Below are 19,414 nucleotides of genomic sequence, written 5' to 3' on the forward strand. Positions count from 1 at the left end.
ATAATTCATGGCCCATATTAGTTTATTACTTAGTATCAAGATGCTTGTTTTATTTGTTATACCTATTTTTTTTCTCAAAATTGGTTTCCATCGTGTGAACCGTAACAGGCGGTTTCACATCAACAGGAACCGTGTTATCCTCTTGGATTTGGAAGAGTTAATTTATTGGGCTGTCAATTTTTTCTTCTTTTTTAGAGGAACGCGGTAAATCGCCCAAGCGTTTCCGACTCCCTACGATCGGCGTAAAAATAAACGGAAGGATTGTTCGGCGTGTTCCGCTCCCTCGGTCAAGTAGACCGGAACATGAAAGTGGGTTTTTAATCAGAGAAAACTATGAAAACGTCGAAAGGTTCATACTTAATACGTCGTAATTTAATTGAAAGCATTATTAAGAACGGTTTTAGTTGATTTCTTTTTGTTTTGCGAATTAAGATTTGCATTTATATTGGCCAATCCTTTTACACTTGAGGAAGTGCGGACCGATCAAACGATAATATTTTCTGATATGCCTGGTTGAAGACGATTGGCATGCATGTAGTCGGATGTGATCGATTGCCTTCAAACTACTAAGTGGAGTTTGACTGTTTGCTTCGTTGGCATAGTCTAGAGACGGAAATTACGTTTAAAATACGTGATACTATCGCAACATGGAAAGGGCCTCAGTGGAAATAAGAGCCAAGAGCCAATAGAGGATATCCTTCAGTCAAATAAACGAGGAGTCTTTACGTCAAAACACAACAGAATTGGGTAACAGTCGTACTTGTTTTTTACCGGTCATCTTTGTTAATCCATGTGGGAAGATGACGTAAAATCTACCCACAGGATCTAGTTTATCTATCTATAGTCATATGAAAGATTCTTCGTTTTACCGAATTGTAAGTGGAATATTTAATTTAATGAAAAACAGTAAAAGTACTGTCGGATGAAAAGGAGGGCGCGCTGCAGCGATGCGTAGTGCCTAGAACGAGCGTTGCGTAGCTAATTGCTTTTCTGATAGCACCTGCACTTTCATCTTTGCACCCTTTAGTGCACGGCAGGTGAAAGAGGCGCTTTAATTGCCGAGAGATGTTAAAAACTAACCTTGGAACCTTGGACGCCACAAGTCATGTGTTTCCTGTCCGTTGTAAGTGGGAAGTGGAATCAAACCGGATCCTTAAAGGCAGAAATCCATTGCAGCTTTGAGAAAGACTTCGTACCACGCACAAGACCAATCTCTTCATCTCTCTTTGTCCGTTTTTTATTTATCCGATATATATTTGAAATGTACACCTTTTTGTTATTTGAAAAATTATTTTGCACATTTAACCTATAGATTTCTACTTATATATAACTATAAATTTATACATTATCAAGTTTAGGTATATTTATTATTTCTTCACGACAATGAGTACAAAGGTTCAGTTGTTAGCCTAACAGAATATGTAGTTTGATAACTAAAATGTTCACTTATAAAATTTAACGTAAGCACAAAGCAGTCTTCAAAAACTATTAAAATAACTTTAAATATTTACTAAAATTGTGAAAAAAACCAGATGTCATGATTGATATTTAGTGTTAGCCAAAGATTATACAAAGTTTAATTTAGTATACGATGTTTATTTTTATGGTGAATAAAAAGACCTAGATCTGTTTAAGGATCATAAACCTCACAGAATCAGGTCGTTTATTTTTTCCAAAAGATTTTAGACTAATTTCAAAAAATTTTAGTCAAATATGACCATGAACAATGATGAAAGGAAATATTATATTGATATTATTCTAGTCAATTATTTGTTTGGCCCTCTCCGATCATCTTAGTTTGCCTTCCTTGTGGGTTTGGCTTGTCAGATCGTGAATAAAATGTTACACGAAGTTTAAATTAGTAGACGTTGTTTATTTAGATGGAGAATAAATGAGACAAGGATCTTTGAAGGATCATAATCATCACACGATCAAAAACTTCAGTTATTTTTAAAAGAAAAGTTTGTCCAAACTTCGTTCTTTATCAAACGTACAGAAGAGTAGGACATAATCACCATAATCATAATTGCTTTGTTTCTCTGGTCCGTCTATTCTCGTTAATTTGGACTATAAGGAGCATTTCGCCATCTTCAGTGGTTTATTTTGCAACAAAATATATCATTGAGCTAATACTTTAATGTTTTTTTTGGGACAAATAGAAGCATGTTCTTTTAAACTTGATACGTGTGTTTTTGTTGCGGTATGCGGGTTGATGAACTTTTCCGATCATACTAGTCTCCCTTTCTTGCTTTTTTGCTCTGACGATTGATCATCTCCAGTGGTGACTTTACTACAGAATATCTCATTGAGCTAATAACTTAATCGTTTTTGCTACAAAAGAAAACTTCCCATAAAAAAGCATTTTTTAAAATATAAACATTAGATTTCTTTGTGAAATTTCGTTCTGTGCCCTGCGAGGTAATGAATAATTTGGTCCTTTGGTTTTGCTATCCTCGTTGGGGCGGTAGGACAGACAGACATGCTGAAGATGACGAAATGACGACAAGTCCACCCAGCAAGGATCGGCAGTCCAAGATGATTGGAATTATTAAATCACCTCGAAAAGAGTATGAGGAGGTAGTTTAAAAATACATAGTTTTTAAAAATAAATAGTTTAGTTTTAAAATATATATAGTATTTCCGGTATGATCAAATTGTAGATATATGTGGGTTTGAATGTAACAAGTTTTCGACACATCAATGTTTTTAAAATTTAAAATATACTACAAATCAGTCTATGTATAACTAAAATTGTTAATTATTTGTTTCAGGGGTATCGCCACAGCTGTTGCCATGCTGCTGCTGTGGGTGTTGTTCCTGTACCAGACCCTAGTTGCGGCGAACGCAAAGGGGCGAGTATTCTACTGTACTTTAAGTTGTTAAATTCAAATAAAATAATCAATATTCAGTTTTGAAAAAGTGAAAATTATATGACACGTGAGTACGCGCAGAAGGAGACGTTAGTTAATGCACTGCTCTCATTACTATTTAATTACTGATGCATGAAATTTTTAATCTCGCCCCAAATTGACTTTACGTTTTAATGTTGTCGTGGCAAGGACGGAGAAAGAAACATGGATCTTGACCCCGTTCTAAGATCATGGAACGTAATGGCTCTTTTGCTCTCTATTTACCGGAGATCTCCTTTGGCGAAAGGTCTCGGAGAATTAAAAGGAACTCCTTTAAAGAACCGGCTGGAAGTAAAAGACCGGCGTCAGGACTGGACGTGAAAGCACTTACTTTCACCATTGCGGACCCATATTTAACAGTTATAACCGAGATGTTAAATACCTTTACCAACTTCAACAGGAAAGCTTTCATTTCGTATTTTAGAATAACAAGAGGATATTGAAACGTAAAAATCGCCCCTGGCTGTACCGTCATGGTTACATTTTTAACAATATTATAGATCCACTTTGTTATCACAATGACTGTAACGAATCTTTAACAAAACCTTTGTTTTAAAAGAAACGCGAGGCGAATTTCAAGGGTATGATTTAACTGTTGTTTGAACCAAAATGTTAGAGAATTCCTCTTTCTTCTAAAACTAAATAAATAATAATAAATGTTGAAATTTATCTTTCTATATTTCATTCTTTGTTATACTACCGACAGTTTATATTTTAGACAACGGTTGAGGAATGACACAAATTAATTTCTCCTTTATATAACATAAATATTGACTGAGCAAAAAATATTCGTTTTGTCCTAATTTATATTAAAACTCAGTTTAGATTTAAACAACCCTATTTATGTTATTTGTAACGTCGTAAAAACGAATTTCTTAGGATAGATTGGAAGAAGGATTGAGGAGAAAAGTTAATTAACTTTTGATTAATGACAAATGCCGACAGCGAAGGCGAGGAGAAATAAAGTTTATTAAACGCATGACATTACACATTTTAGGCTCAACATTTCGAAAATTAATTGTACCATGTTGTCGTGTCTGTTTTTGTATTATTGTTCATAGAAGAAGAAAACATTTATTACTAACAAAGTAATGGTTTGCAAAACACCATACTTACAATAAATTTCAAGCATGGCAAAAAGCCGCCTGCTGGAGTTTAGAATTAGTTTAATTACAGCATAATTTAATTTATTTTACAATGGTTATATCAAAGGGGATTTCAAATTTCAATTAACAATAAAAAAGAAATACATAAGTAAACATAATAATCTAAAATCAAATTCGTGCCCTTTTCTTTAATTCGCTTTAATACGTAGTTAATCTCAAAAAAAAAAAATACCAATGCACTAATTTAACAACAGAGTTACAAAATTAATAGTTAAACTCTCTTATTGGGGTTATTCCTAGGCCTTTGGGGAAATTCAGCCAGTAGATGGCATTCACAAAGGAAATGATGAAGGTCCTCCCTGGCATTTAAATTGCACATATAACATTTTTTCCTGAGCTGGTGCTTCCTCAACCCGGGCAAATAATTGAGAAATAACAATACTCCTTTCAGCTTGAACAGCCACCAATTGACAGAGATGCAATCCAGAGTCACTGCAGCCGAAAACACTGAAGTCCATATTTGACTCTAAAAGAGTTCTAAACAGAAGGAAGGCTCATACTGCGTAGCCCTCCTCATAGACCTTCCTGATTAACCATTCCTATCTTTTGTAAAAGTTGAGTGGGGCATATTGCCTGTGGAAGCATCAACTCACTAGAGTAACAACTAGAGTACCTAGGAATCAAACCCTTCGCCCTGGCTGCAGCATTTCATACCAAATGACCGGGAGATTACAACTACCTCAAACAGAATTTAAAATGAAGGCGCACTGTAAATAATAAAATTGGTTTAACGGAGGTTTTATTCTTATAACATAACATGTTCAATTCAAACAAATACGTTATGAATTTTGACGAATATTCATTGAAAAGTGTTCAAATTTAACCGAGAAAAACAAACAACAAGTAATAACATCATTAATTACTCTATTAGTTTTAATAATAATGTTTAAATGGACTTTTTTATAAATACAATTGGTATTTTTTTTTACTTTTTATTTGAATGAATATTCCGCGTTTTAATTTGTTATCAACTTAATCGATTGATTAGTTATTTTATCAAAATTAACCATAACTGTTGAAAACAAACATTAAAAAGTAAATAAATTAGTGTTGTCATTTTAAGAAATCAAATTTAAATTATGTTTTTATTAAATTAAAATAGGAATTTAATTTTCATATTATTTATTTTATTTTTTTAAACGCCTTACTAGACCGACCATTAATTTTACAATGACATATATATACAATAAATAAATATTTACGTATTCTTATAAACACATTCGGTACAATTTTAAAATTGTAATTGCAGTACCTTTTAATTTTGAAGAAATTCTAGGAAGTTCTCATCGATTATTGACTTAATTTTGATTTATTTTTTTCATGTCCCAGTTAAGTAGTAAACTAAAAGTTATTATTTATAGTTCAAACAATGATGTTTAAATGATAGACAATTAAATTTTGGATATATTTTTTTCTCTTTAACTGTGAAACATTTTTCACGTTTTCATTTATTATTAAATTTAATTATAAAAATATTTGGAAAGTGTCAAAATTTAACTTTTCCTAACTTTCTTGGGATAGCTAGCAATATTTTTGAAAATATCGGGTTTTAAAATAAATCCCTAGCTTTTTTGATGGTAAATTCAATAAAAATATCTGGTCCGTGAAAACAAATTTATTTTTAACAAGAGCGATCAACGGATGGTGCGTTTTCCTAAAGCATCATCAGTTCATCATCATAAACATCACATATATTCCTAGCAGCTTGAGAAGCGGTTTTCTCTTTGCAGTAGTAAAAAAACATTAAATGAGGAAAATGCGCTATTTTTTTTCTTCAACTCTAAATTAGCATAACACCTTGTAAAAGTATGAGATCTTAAACGAAACTGTCCAATAAAACACCTTAACCTTTTTAGTGTTTAAACGATAATAAAAATAAAAATTAATAAAAGAAAATTGCTACGAACGTACGTAATAACCCAATATTTTAAGAAATGCATGGATAAAATAATTCAAGCTCCGAATAAAAATGCTACCTTACTTTACTATCTCAAAATACCTTGCTTATTTAGCATACAATTTTTTCAATTTGTTATTAAACATTTTTCATAATAAATCATAATGATTGTAATTAGCGGTTGTAAACAAAACCTGAAATATTCCTATTCCCTTTAGTAGGGACTGTCCAGTTGAAATTTTTTAAACGTGGTGAGTCTAGATGTCCTCTTCAAAATGATACAAACGGCTAGATGGACATCGGTGTATACTTTAAGTTAAACTACAATCATTAAGAAGGGGACCCATAAGCGCACTTTCCATATGGAAAAACCCTTGTATTTGTTGTTTTCTCGAAAATTACACACGATTTATTGAAAACTTTTGTAAAATTATTTGTCATTGAAAATCAATAACGAAAAATCACAAAGTTAAATTTCGGAATATGTAATTTTGCGAAATACTGTATATAAGTGTCAAAAATTGCCTTTCTGAGCAAAAAACAAATCCGTAGGCCTTCATGATTATAATCAGTGCGTCAACTATGTGTTATTTCTTGAAAGTCTTTTTGTGTGATAATATATCTGACGTGTAATCTATGCAAAAAATATCAAGTGTAATAAATAAATAAAAATACAAACTACAAGAATGAAAAAAAATCAATTAAAAACGGACTAAAGATTTCTGGCCTAAGGAGCAATTTGGCAATAGTACGAGCCCGACAAAACGGGGAGAGCAATGATACACATTTCCCACTTTTTAACCGAATATAATGGTAAAATATAGATTACAATAAAAAGCGGATATTCAATGGATTCGCAAGGATGGACACTACTTATTAAATATAAATATGCGTTATGAAAGAATTTCTTCTTGTTTACGGCCGTTCTGGTCCAGGTCATTCGTGTTCGTTGGCCTAGGTACCTTACAGCTCCCTATTTTCTTCCGCATTAGATTTCTCTACTTTTTTCGTGATGGATATGTTCATCTAAAATCTTCACACCTGACTAAAAGAGAAACAATGTAACTTTTATCAATCTATTCTCGTAACTTTACTAGCTTAGACGTACTTGTATGTCATCGAAATATATGGTCGCCTTCGATGACATGATATGTTCGAATGAGATCAGATGAAATTGTTGATTGTAAATTGTACAGCAGTTAAGACACGTGCCAATGAAAGCCAATGGCCAAAGTTCATTTTAAAAAAAGAAGCTTGTTGATGGCCCTTATGTCTTAAAACATTGTCAGATCCGACTATGAAAAGAAGACAATGTATAATAAATAGCCCGAGTATGAAAAGCCTTTGTTTCCAATGCAGATGTATTCCCGATAACGTTATTGTGACCCGAATTACTTACAATTCGCCTTTGTAACACTGTTAAAAGTGCGAATTAATTTTATAGACTATCGTTCTTTTCTAACGACTTGGAATGCAAGCGTAAAGAAGTTATAATAAGCATTGTGCGCTTTTCGCTTTTTTCCAGAACCCTTTGATCAAGGGATTATAAAAATTTTAGGTCTAATTTGTATGATTTAAAGCGAATTTCATTCTTTTTTTATGTAGCAAACTATGAAGGCACTAGTCTATTTTTCCTCTCCAGTTTATAATAGTCCCTTCGTATATCTTTGAAATAATCACTTAATCGTTTTGATAAAAGTGTTCTTGTAAATAAACTTGAAAGGTGAGAGTTCTTGCTGAAATATGCGGGGTGAAGAACCTGGTTTGGTCCGATCATCCTTGTTGGTTGGTCTACTCTTGCCGGTTTCGTGTGACAGACGCGTTGTTTGCCATCTTTAGTGGTGGGTTTGCAACAATAAGTCTCATTTAACTAAAAATTAATCGTTTCGAGGCTACTGTTCACTTACAGAAACGTGAATTGTGCGAGTTCTTCACGACGTCGTTCCCGATCATTTGGTTCTCCTATTCTCGCTGCTGGGATTTTCAAACGTTCAAAATTGATATCTTCAATTCCATAATATACTTTGATTAAATTATTGTAAACCCATCACTAGAAATGCTAAAACGTGCCTCAAAAACCAAACCAGCGAGTCCATGATGTTAAAAAACTACCAATAATACTCACTTTAGGTTCAAAGTGTTTGTTTTTCAAATTCATTTAAATCGTGTAAATCGATCCGTTCCAATGTATCTACCAGACGCCATTAGAAAATGGCCGGCAGGAAAAAGTTTATATTGCAAAAATTTAACATTTCCTGCAAGAATGTGCAACTTCGCTGCCCCTGAATATAAATATTTTCCCTTTAGTATTTATTTCCCCTTTAATATTTCAATGGAAGGTGACGTGTTCCAGGGTCTACCTCCCACCATATTGACTGTATAACGATCTCCGAGTGGAATTCCCGAAGGATAGATTTTGAGATTTGAAAAATCGAGGCTAGTAACCCTCTCAGTTTAACATGTGTTATACTGCTTTTTTTATTAAAGTTGAATATTTTATTTTTTCTTTATTTACTGTTGTTTCTTGCCCGTTCAGGGACCATCTACTGGTTTTTTTAATAACGATTAAAGATTTTATTGTTGGTTGGAATAAATCATTAGTATCTGTTTGATGTTTTGATCAATGGACTATTTATATCATTTTATATAATAATGGAGTAATAATTTCTTGTAGGAACAGTTATTTATTTTGATTTATTAACAGATTCGTGATCGTTGATTTTTACAAAAACCGAATTGCATATTTGTTTTATTGATCCAGATCGCGATATTACGTCTACCTCACGCCCACTCTTGCCACCCATGGTTGGTTTTGGCGTAGGAAGAAGCTGATGGGCGTAAATGACGAAAGATGCCAGTTTCATGACGTAAACTAAGCGAAAGAAAAGGCAAAATTTAATTGTCATTCCATTTTCTCCGAACAGACTTTCTTCGACCGTTACAACTCAAAAGATCCTAAAGGAAATCGGACGGACGACGTCTATTCTATTTGTTCGCCCCGGTTAAATTGGTTTCAGTTCTGGTAACGGCCCATGAGTCGGCGGGGAATAAAATAAAAATATATTTCCGAGTGAACTAAAAATAAATAAATAAAAAATAAAAGATTACAACGGGCGGTACAGAATTGAGAATATCGTACGTGCCGGCAATGGAAGAAGCTGGGAGACTTTAACGCCTTCTAAAACGAAAAGAAAAAAAAAAAATTATTTTCACACAGTTCATATTATTTATCCTTTGAGGTTAATTTAATAAAAATTTAGTAAAAACTGTATTAATTTGAAATGTATTTTTGGCTAAAAAGTCCCAGTTCTTCATAAAGTTTTGAAATTTCCTCTAATTCTGTAGTTTGACAAATAGTTCTAGTTTGATTTTGTTAATAAGTAAAGCGTTTTGACTCAAAGTCTCATTGTCAGTAGAAAATTAACCATAAACTGAAGAAAACAATCATAAAAAGTTATGGCTTTTTTATTATTAATTTAGAGAAATGAAATATAGAAAATAAATTATACAAAAAATAGGGGACTGTGGTGGCTGAGTGACTAGGGGGACTTGTATTTACCACGCTAATGGTTCGGGGTTTGGAATATTTTTTAGATTTTCATGCAATTTTGGCACAAAAACTTTCTTCAGTTTTCCAGGCCAATTTTTATGAGTAAATTGAGTAAAACGTTGACATTTTTTGTAGAGTTATATGGGGTGATGGCAGTATTAATTTTCAGTTTGGTCATCTAACATCTTTGCCTAAATTGCTGGTTTGTCGTCTGATGAATGTAGTCATTTTTTCTCATCTCATCTCAAAATAAATATAAGGCTAAGAAAAATAATGGTAAAATTTTTGGGAGTCATTTTGTTGGTCCAAACAGGTTTAAAATTGCCCAAACACTCAACTAGGACAATAACACACAGATCAACCAGTTAAGTTGGCCTTATACCAAAACATATCCAAAATTTCTAACCTTTCTAATAGGATAGAAAAATGGCAAAACTATGAATTAAAATTGTCCATTTTTATAAAAAAAAATTTGGGGTAACAAATGTATATTAAAGAAGTATATATTAAAGTATGTAAATTACTCTTTAATTCCAGTGCCTTAATTGTACTGGATTTATTTTAACAATTTTTTACATTAATTCTTTGTATCATTTAGTGTTTGTTTTCATTCTTGAGAAAAATCTGTACTTTAGACCTTAGTTTTTTTTATGTTATTTAATTCCTCTGAGTTTATTGATGATCTTATTATTTTTTCTTTATTGTATTGTTGTAAATTTCATCGTATGAGGACAGAAATAATAAAATAATGTGATATTTTATATTCTATTTCTAGCATATTCATGCAAACTATTAACAATTTATGTTATGGCTGACTATTTATATGGGAAGATAAAAATTCATTGAAAACTTTTTGGCTGATAGGTTTTCTCCTTCTTCATTCTTATTCTAATTAACATAATTATTTAATTCCACTATGTTTCTTTAATATGTTTCATTGCTTTTAAATGTTGCTTCACTCAACAAACTTTTTATAAAGTTTATATATATATCTTGATGAGACCTTTTAGTACTTGAGTTTATTTCTTGTGTCTTTATTATAGGTATTACACTGTCGTTGCTCCAAATGTGATACGTCCCAACAGTGACTTCCATGTAGCTGTGACTACGTCAGATATAAATGAGCCTGTGACATTTGTTGCTGAAATCAGCGGTCAAAAGTTCTCAGGAGGCACCTTTTATTTGCAAGAAACTGCAAATGTTCGACCCTACTCTTCTGAAGTCATGACATTTAAGGTACTAAAGAAGAATAATCAAAACATTCAACTTAAAACCTTAATTAACTGAATGATATCAATTGGTCAAGTGGACCACGAAAAATAGTGAATAATCAAAACTATCAAGTTTTTGTTTTGTTTATTACAATTTTTTGACTTTCACAGGTGAACAATGAGTTATCAGGAGGAAACTATAACTTGACAATTAGAAGTGAAGGGGCATTTTATTTCAAAAACACGACAACATTACGTTTTTCGGAAAAAAGCATATCCGTCCTAATTCAGACTGATAAAGCGATGTACAAACCAGGTGACAAAGTTATGTTCCGGGCTTTGTTCTTAAACCGCTACATGAAACCAATCCGGGAAGATGTAAATCTGTATCTAAACGTAAGTAAAAATGCAAATCTGTTTTATACTTATGGGTTCAACAAATAATAATATTTTTATAGGACGGGGATGGTAATCGAGTGAAACAGTGGAACAATATCACATTGCCTAGAGGATTGTTTTCTTCAGAATTTGAACTGTCTTCGGCTCCAGTATTGGGAGACTGGAGGCTAGTGGCCACTGTCAATGGACAGAAGTTCAGCAAATCTTTTGAGGTTGCTGAATATGTGTTGCCTAAATTTGAGGTCTCCATCGACCTCCCTGATTATGTAACATTCAAAGATTCAAAAGTTGCAGCGACAATCAGGGCAAAGTAATGTTTAAATGATAAACTTGAATATTTTTTTTAGTGAAATATAATTGAATAGATTGTTTCTTTTGTTATAGGTACACTTATGGAAAGCCTGTCAAAGGAGAAGCAACAATTGCTGTTTACTCTGATACATTTTCTGATATTATTCAGCCAATATTCAACCCTCCTGTTAGAAAAACTGTGCCCATTGATGGAAAAGCGCTTGCTGAATTTGATGTTGTTAAAGAACTCAAGTAAGAATTTTAAATATAAATAAGAAAATGTTATAAATTGTGGTTTGGCTTGATTGGATCTGACAGACAAAACCAGCAAAATTCAGGTCCTTCATTTCACAGATCCCATGACAGTCTTTAACAATTTTTTTTCAGCCTTCCAGATGATTTTGAGAGAGAAATTAAATTTGATGTAATCATTAAAGAAGATCTGACTGGAAGAAAACAAAACAAGTCTGCTCAAATGACTATTAGAAAGAATAAATATAAATTTGAAATGTTTGACACCTCCACTGTTTTTAAACCAGGACTTGAACATAAAGTATTTGTATGTATTGCACTTGTTAAATTTTATTTTTCATGTTTGATCACAATTACAATTGGTCTTATTTTTAGATTAAACTTGTACATCATGATGAGACACCAGTAATTGATAATACGAATCCAATTAAGATCAAATCATCATACTCTTACAGTGATGAAGATTATAATACGACTGAATACAAAGTTCCAGACAATGGCGTTCTTGAATTGACCTTTTTTCCTCCACTCAATGCTACTGTTATTCAAATAGAGGTATGTTCATTCTGTCTAGCAAATAAATCTTGAAAAATTTATACATGTGTGGGCTAATATAATGCATTGTATGAAGGGTTCATACTTGGATGTGAAAGAACATTTTCCAATAATGTCAGCTGCAATTTCACTGAATAATATATCCGTAAAAGCCTCTGTTTTAACACAAAATCCTCAGGTAAGAAATAAATTTGATAATAAATTATATTATACAGCATTATTATTTTTAATTTTTCTAGGTCAATCAGAACATTGAAGTGGAAGTTACATCTACAAATGAAATGACGTATGTAATGTATCAAGTTATTGGCAGGGGTGATATAATCCATGCTAACACTATCAAGTAAGTTAAAGAAACCTTAATCCGTGATATGTAAATCATTTTAATATAGTATTACAAAATATCAGGCCGGTAAACAAATTGAAATATTTTTTGTGAACTTTTCTTTGATTAAAAAAAAAATACTCAAGTTAATTAAAGTTTGTTTAATTTTCATAGCTTTCCTCCAAGCAAGTCCACAACAATTAGATTTTTAGCTACATATGCCATGGCCCCTGTTGCTCATGTTGTTGTACAGTTTATTAGCCCACAAGGAGAGATGATTGCTGATGTGGTAGACATTGAACTTAAAGAAATCCTTCAAAATTTTGTAAGTAGATAAAATTAATTTTTAAACAAAATCCATGCTAAAAGTTTGTTAATTCAGGTGAAAATGGATCTCTCAGCAAAAAGGATTGAACCAGGAAATAAAGTTGATTTAAGGATATTAACTAGGCCGAATTCTCTTGTTGGACTACTTGCAGTCGACCAAAGCGTCCTTTTACTTAAATCTGGAAACGATTTAACTGAGGTAATGTATCATTTTATTTGTTTGCAATGAACATTGTTATATTGTTAATCATTATAGAGCCAAGTGATAGATGAATTAAGAAATTATGATCAATCAATTCCATCATTGTATGATGATGTACATATGGCATTTAAAAGGAAGAGGCGATTTGCATTCCGTTCTTATGATAGAAGACGCATTACCACTTTTGACACATTTGAAGTAAGTATTTACAAAATTATTAATTTTTGAATAATTTTTAAAAAATTAAATGTTAATTTTTTTCAATTCTAGCATGCAGGAGTAGTTGTTTTAACAAATTCAGAAGTTAATAATGCTCAGCCTTGGCGTAAGTACTTTTGAGATTTATCATAACAAAAAATAATGGACTAAAAACTATAATCGCTTTTAAATCAATGAAAATAATTGTCTGTTTTATTTAACATAAATTTGTGATTACATAGACATCATCTTTGTAGATTAAAAGTAGGAAAAGCTGAGCTAATGTTTTCACTTATTTGCTAATGCTTATTTAACAGTATATACTTCTACAATTAACATATAAACTTTTATATGAAAGCAATTTTTTTTTCAAAATATTTTTATGTATTATTTCTGTGATTGTCACTTTATGCATTTTCTGCACTATACCTTGCATTAATTCCAATCCACTTTCCAAAGTTATTCAAAAGTAATAAAATCATTAATAAGTTTTTTTTTTTTTTTAAATGATTTGGTTTACACACACTGTGATTGCACTGCACTGCATTAGTCATGTATTTTCTAAACAGGACAAAGGACTGTTTTTGTTCTTGTACACCAACGTTTTATTATATTTTAATTAATAAATTATTTACAGTAAATTGAACAGTTAGATTGTGTTAAGAATGGATATATGACAGTATCAAATTGTATAATTTAAATGTCTGAAAAATAGTGGCTGGCAATCTTACTTTTGATTCCTTTAATAACTTTCAATACAAACATAAATAAGATTTTGTTTTTGTAGTTTTAAGTTTATTGTTGAAAATTTTAAATAATTTACTTCAGATATAAATAATATCATATTTTTCCTTGTTAATTTATTAAGATTCAAAAGAAGTTTTTCACTAGTCATTATTTCTAAGCTTTGTTTAGATAACTTCTTAAATACCATATGCCATAACTAAATTTAATTTTATCAATAATAGTAGAACAATTAATATGATTTGATACTCTTGACTTAAAAGATGAAAATGTTATAAATTTTATTACTTATTGAGGTAATTATTTAGAAATGTGATTCTGGTGAGATTGTATATGTGTGTCTGTAGGGTTCTTCAGAGGTATGTATCTAGAAGATCAAGAAGAGATGTTTGATATGAGTACTTTGGATGCAGGTTTCAAATTACGAGCCTTTGCATCTGCAGCTGGTGCAGCAATTCCCTATGAGCCAAGTATCAGGGTCAGAAGCAAATTCCCTGAAACGTGGATTTGGGATGAATTGGACTCTGGGTAAATTGGCCGAATATAAGCCTTTTTTGTTTTGCATGTTTTGGTTTTGGGCTGGTGGTGTTTGAAAATCTGTCTGCTCGGGGCATGAGGCACCTTTTAAGGGATTTTATTTGCATATAACTTCTGAATGCTAAGTAGACAAGTGGGATGATTTCAGAATTTGACAATTTACTTTTTGACAACAAATCTCATTTTAAAGTTATACAAACATCAAATTATAAGTCATAGTAAATATGCAAATAACTTCCGATTCCTTTTCCCTTCCTATTGTTGCAAACTCTCACACAAAACCAGTTTACTGCAAGATAATAATTGAAATATGGATTCGGCGCCAGGCTACAAGGAAAAGCCTTTGATGGGAGACCGCCCGGCTGTCGCTCCTGGAGCTAGACATCTCAAACCTGATATTGGGCCACCTTTGCCCTACAGACCAGTCACGAGGCCTCCTCTGGCTGGCCCCTATGCTTTTTCAAGACTCCCAAAACCAATTTGGAACCGCCCGAGAGTTTTCCTCAATGGAGATTATCCCGCTGACACCTGGCTCTTCAAGGAACTGTCTACAGGGTATGAATTTCAGGTCCCCAAGTACCACGCTTGACTCCTTAATATTGCACAATTTGTCTTGTATGCTGTATGAGGACACCAAAATGGGTTGCTTATAAATGAGTTTAAAAACATATTATTGTTATTGATTTGGTTTTTTTTTTTTTTTTTTTTTTTTTTTTTTTTGGAGTGCCTTGTTTACAAATTTACTTACTTAATTAAATGTTTGTCATTCTTTCTATTATAATTACCTTTTGTAAATTATGTTTCACTTCTCTTCATTATTTCAATTTGCATTTTTTCATTTCGTACTTTTTCATTTTTTTCGTTACAAAATTACTGCTTGTCAAATTTAAATCAGATCTATTATTATTTTTTTTTTTTTTTTTTTTAAATCGTGGTCCATTTTGACATACAGGATCTCTGGCAGGACATCCATTACAAAAACAGTTCCAGACACAATCACTTCATGGATTATTTCTGGCTTCTCTTTGGATCAAGTTTACGGTCTTGGACTTTCTGAAGCCCCACAAAAGGTTTGAAAGTAATACTGAAATTTTTTTAAAACGTTATTAACATTTTTGTTTAAATTAAATTTTAGCTAACAGTATTCAGACCATTCTTTGTCACTACAAATCTTCCTTATTCAATAATAAGAGGAGAAATGATTTCAATCCCAGTTGTTGTCTTCAACTACATGGACAAAGATATAACGGCAGAAGTAATTTTAGAAAACTCAGGACAATTTGAGTTCTCCGATTATTCAAATGATGTTATTGAAAGTCCGAGTAAGATTTGACTTTTATTTCATTCGTGTAATTTCATTTCAAAATAAATTACATATGCCCCTAATTGATAAATATATTTTATAGAGCTTGAATTGTTCAGGAGGAAGCACATTAACGTAGGTAGACAATCGGGTGCATCAACATCATTTCTAATTACTCCAAAAGAGGTCGGTTATATTGATTTGAAAATAACAGCTAAAAGCCCTCTTGCAGGAGATGCCATCTTGAAGAAACTTTTGGTCAAGGTAAATTTAATTTTACAATGAGCCAATGATATTTTTTACTTACTTACATATTAAATAAATAGCCTGAGGGAGAAACCCTGTACAAAAACAAAGCTGTTCTGTTGGACTTCAAAACAAACAAGAATATTATGAAAAGCTTCAAATTGGATATTCCTGTCAATGTTGTACCAGATTCTGAATATATTGAAGTGGCTGCTGTTGGTAAGGACATATTCTATGGCCGATACATCCCAAAAAATTGTTATATATTGACCAAATAAAGATTTTTGAAATTTTCCATAGGTGATATTTTTGGTCCAAGTATGTCAAACCTTGAGAGTTTGATTAAAATGCCATTTGGCTGCGGTGAGCAGAATATGCTCAATTTTGTTCCAAACATTGTCGTCCTTGAATATCTCAAAGTGGGTTTACAACTGTTTTAAATGTAGTATTAACAATGGTTTTTATTGTTCAATTGTCATTATTCATTGCAGAATACAAACCAATTGTCAAAAGCCATTGAAAATAAATGTCTTAAATATATGGAAAAAGGTTACCAGCGTGAGTTGACTTACAAGCATCCTGATGGATCATTCAGTGCTTTTGGAAAATCAGACAGAAGTGGAAGTACTTGGTAAGTCTTTATTGTCCAAACTGTGTAAACTTTTTCCTTTTACGTTTGTGTTTACGATTACAATGTATAGTATAAAGTAAATATTTTTAGTCAGTCAAGTCATAATGACTAAGACTATTGGAAATAGTTTTCAAAATAAGTTTATCTGCTTTTAGGCTGACGGCGTTTGTAGCAAAATCATTTATTCAAGCAAGACACTACATTGACATTGATAATCAGGTCATTAACGACGCTTTGATTTGGCTGGCTAACCAACAAGCTGCCAATGGTAAATTAATTAGAAATTGCAGGTGTAATATTGATTATCTTTAGTTACTCATAGTTATCATTAACTTTTAACAGGCAGCTTCCCCGAAGTCGGTGTTGTGAACCACAAAGACATGCAGGGAGGAGCTAGCAATGGTGTCGCACTGACTGCCTACGTTTTAACAGCATTCATCGAAGCTCAGTCTTTCAATGGTCAAAATAGGAATACAATTAACAAAGCTATTTCATATCTGCATGAAAATATGAATGGAAATGATGATTATGCCAATGCCGTATTAGCGTATAGTTTTATGAAAGCTTCGCATCCTTCTGCAAATACTTTGTTGAATTTCCTCAATAAGAACGCCAAGACACAAGGTAGTTTTTGTGAATCAGCATTAGTCGGCTATATTAGATCTACATATTTGCTACTTTTTGTTTTATTTTATGGTTTTGTTTGAAAAATTGCAGATGACAAGAAATGGTGGCAGAGAACAAGCATAGAAACCAAAAATCCTAATGAGCAAAATACCAATGCTATTGATGTTGAAATGACATCATATGCTATGCTCGCATACTTAGAAGGTGATTTGATCGCAGATGCCATTTCTATTATGAAATGGCTCATTACACAACAAAACGATGGGGGTGGATTTGCTTCTACACAAGTAAGTAGCAAAAGTTCCATTATCTCAGAAATATTTAAATAGTTTGGTAATTTCCAATCATTTTGGTCTGCCAAATGCTGTTTTGGTCTGTTGAATTTGTTTCGGCTTTTCACCAACTTTATTCCCAGGATCCCGAAACACGTCTGTATCAGACCATAAGGCAACCAAAATAATAGGAAAACTCCAGGTTTCTCACCATTAAATTTCACAATATCTAAGTAGTAAAAATGGTACTTTATATGTTAATATGTTTTTACAGGATACAATTTTAGCTTTGACTGCCTTGGGTAAGCTGGCTTCAAAAATACATTCCGATAGTAATGATGCAGTGGTTAAATTTACGTACAAAGAAGGAATGTCTTCAGATATCACAGTGAATAAAGGAAACAATATGATTGTTCAAAAAGTAGTGGTAAGTTTATTTTCAATTTTTTTAAAACGAATATGCAACATTTTTACTGTAATGAAAAATAATCATAAAAAATAATTGCAGCTACCAAAGAAGACCCGGGAAGTAAATATTACTGCTGAAGGTTCGGGTTTTATAATTGCTCAAGTTTCATATAGATATAATGTTAATGTTACTGGCGCATGGCCGTTATTCACATTAGATCCACAAGTGGATAAAAACTCTGATAATAACCACCTACAACTTTCTATTTGCTCTGGGTATGATTATTTAATAAATAAATAAAAAATAGTTATTTTTATATCATATTTATTCCAGATTTACTGGAGGCAATGAGAGCAATATGGCAGTTATGGAAGTCTCTCTTCCTTCTGGGTACACTGTCGATTCAGATTCCCTTCCGAGCCTTGAAATATCTCAACATGTTAAAAGAGTTGAGACTAAAGATGGAGATACAGTCGTAGTCCTTTATTTTGATAAGGTGCACATTTTTTTAAACTTTTAAAAATAAAAATTGATTTTAAAACATTTATAAAAAATGTATGGTTTTTTTTTAAGATGGTTGCCAAAGAATACTGTCCGACAGTCTCTGCGTTCAGAACACATAGAGTTGCAAGACAAAGGCCAGTTCCTGTTACTATTTACGATTACTATGACCAATGTAAGTTTAACATTTATTATTTAGAAAACCCTTGATCATCTATTTTAAAATTGTTTTCCAGCGAGAAAAGCGAGAGTGTTTTACGAGGCGATTACCAGCAGTCCTTGTGATATTTGTGAAGGTGATGATTGCCGAGTCTGTTCAGGATCCAACGCTGGTTCACGCTCAGATGAGAAGAGTGTATCGAGCTCCTTCACACCTAGTCTTTATCTTCTAACAATCTCAATCATTTCCACTTATCTCCTTTTGAGATGAAGCATTTGAATTCATTGAATGAAGTTGGGTTGAATCAGTTTAAATGTATTCCAATGTAAATATATTTTACTAAGAATTAATGATCAATATGTAATTTTTTTGTGTTTTAGTTTGTTAACTTTAAAATAAGTTAACGGTTCAAATAAGTAACCCTTTGATTTAATAATATTTTTTATGTATAATATTTTATAAAAACTATTTTGATAAACAACAATCAAACATTTGAATATAAATTGTTTATGTTGTGATAAAATTTGACTGAAATGGGGAAAAAATAGTTATAGTGACAATAGTTCATTGAAAACACAATTATTTACTTTGTTGTTGTCTTAAGAAATTTGTAACAAAGGCTGTGATTTTCAATTAACTCATATATTAATTTGTGTTAGATCTGTTTTCATCGTAAGTTTTAAAACTAGAAGTCCAGGTTTG

The 19,414-nt window shown here is 32.0% G+C and overlaps 1 protein-coding gene across 4 annotated transcripts in view; it reads left to right on the plus strand.

The window, feature by feature from the left end:
- LOC106665617 (CD109 antigen-like) overlaps positions 1-19,286 on the plus strand; it is a 37,959-nt gene extending 18,673 nt beyond the window's left edge. For 2 of the 4 annotated variants that reach the window (XM_014392134.2, XM_014392136.2), the window contains exons 2-29: positions 2,772-2,852; positions 10,566-10,758; positions 10,905-11,129; positions 11,192-11,442; positions 11,517-11,675; positions 11,811-11,982; positions 12,051-12,230; positions 12,307-12,408; positions 12,470-12,573; positions 12,730-12,880; positions 12,938-13,081; positions 13,139-13,282; positions 13,355-13,409; positions 14,890-15,118; positions 15,516-15,633; positions 15,699-15,885; positions 15,970-16,130; positions 16,193-16,331; positions 16,413-16,531; positions 16,604-16,743; positions 16,899-17,011; positions 17,086-17,367; positions 17,461-17,657; positions 17,917-18,069; positions 18,151-18,326; positions 18,385-18,547; positions 18,625-18,727; positions 18,789-19,286. In XM_014392134.2, the coding sequence (XP_014247620.1) occupies positions 2,772-2,852; positions 10,566-10,758; positions 10,905-11,129; positions 11,192-11,442; positions 11,517-11,675; positions 11,811-11,982; positions 12,051-12,230; positions 12,307-12,408; positions 12,470-12,573; positions 12,730-12,880; positions 12,938-13,081; positions 13,139-13,282; positions 13,355-13,409; positions 14,890-15,118; positions 15,516-15,633; positions 15,699-15,885; positions 15,970-16,130; positions 16,193-16,331; positions 16,413-16,531; positions 16,604-16,743; positions 16,899-17,011; positions 17,086-17,367; positions 17,461-17,657; positions 17,917-18,069; positions 18,151-18,326; positions 18,385-18,547; positions 18,625-18,727; positions 18,789-18,982 (4,435 nt within the window). In that variant the 3' untranslated portion in view covers positions 18,983-19,286. Of the gene's footprint in view, positions 1-2,771; positions 2,853-10,565; positions 10,759-10,904; positions 11,130-11,191; positions 11,443-11,516; positions 11,676-11,810; positions 11,983-12,050; positions 12,231-12,306; positions 12,409-12,469; positions 12,574-12,729; positions 12,881-12,937; positions 13,082-13,138; positions 13,283-13,354; positions 13,410-14,373; positions 14,555-14,889; positions 15,119-15,515; positions 15,634-15,698; positions 15,886-15,969; positions 16,131-16,192; positions 16,332-16,412; positions 16,532-16,603; positions 16,744-16,898; positions 17,012-17,085; positions 17,368-17,460; positions 17,658-17,916; positions 18,070-18,150; positions 18,327-18,384; positions 18,548-18,624; positions 18,728-18,788 lie in introns of all 4 variants that reach the window. The other 2 variants (XM_014392135.2, XM_014392137.2) reach the window with 2 other exon arrangements.
- The last annotated feature ends 128 nt before the right edge of the window (positions 19,287-19,414 follow it).

Source organism: Cimex lectularius, unplaced genomic scaffold (assembly GCF_000648675.2).
Source record: "Cimex lectularius strain Harlan isolate CLEC.00 unplaced genomic scaffold, Clec_2.1 scaffold324, whole genome shotgun sequence".
Lineage (NCBI taxonomy): Eukaryota > Metazoa > Arthropoda > Insecta > Hemiptera > Cimicidae > Cimex > Cimex lectularius.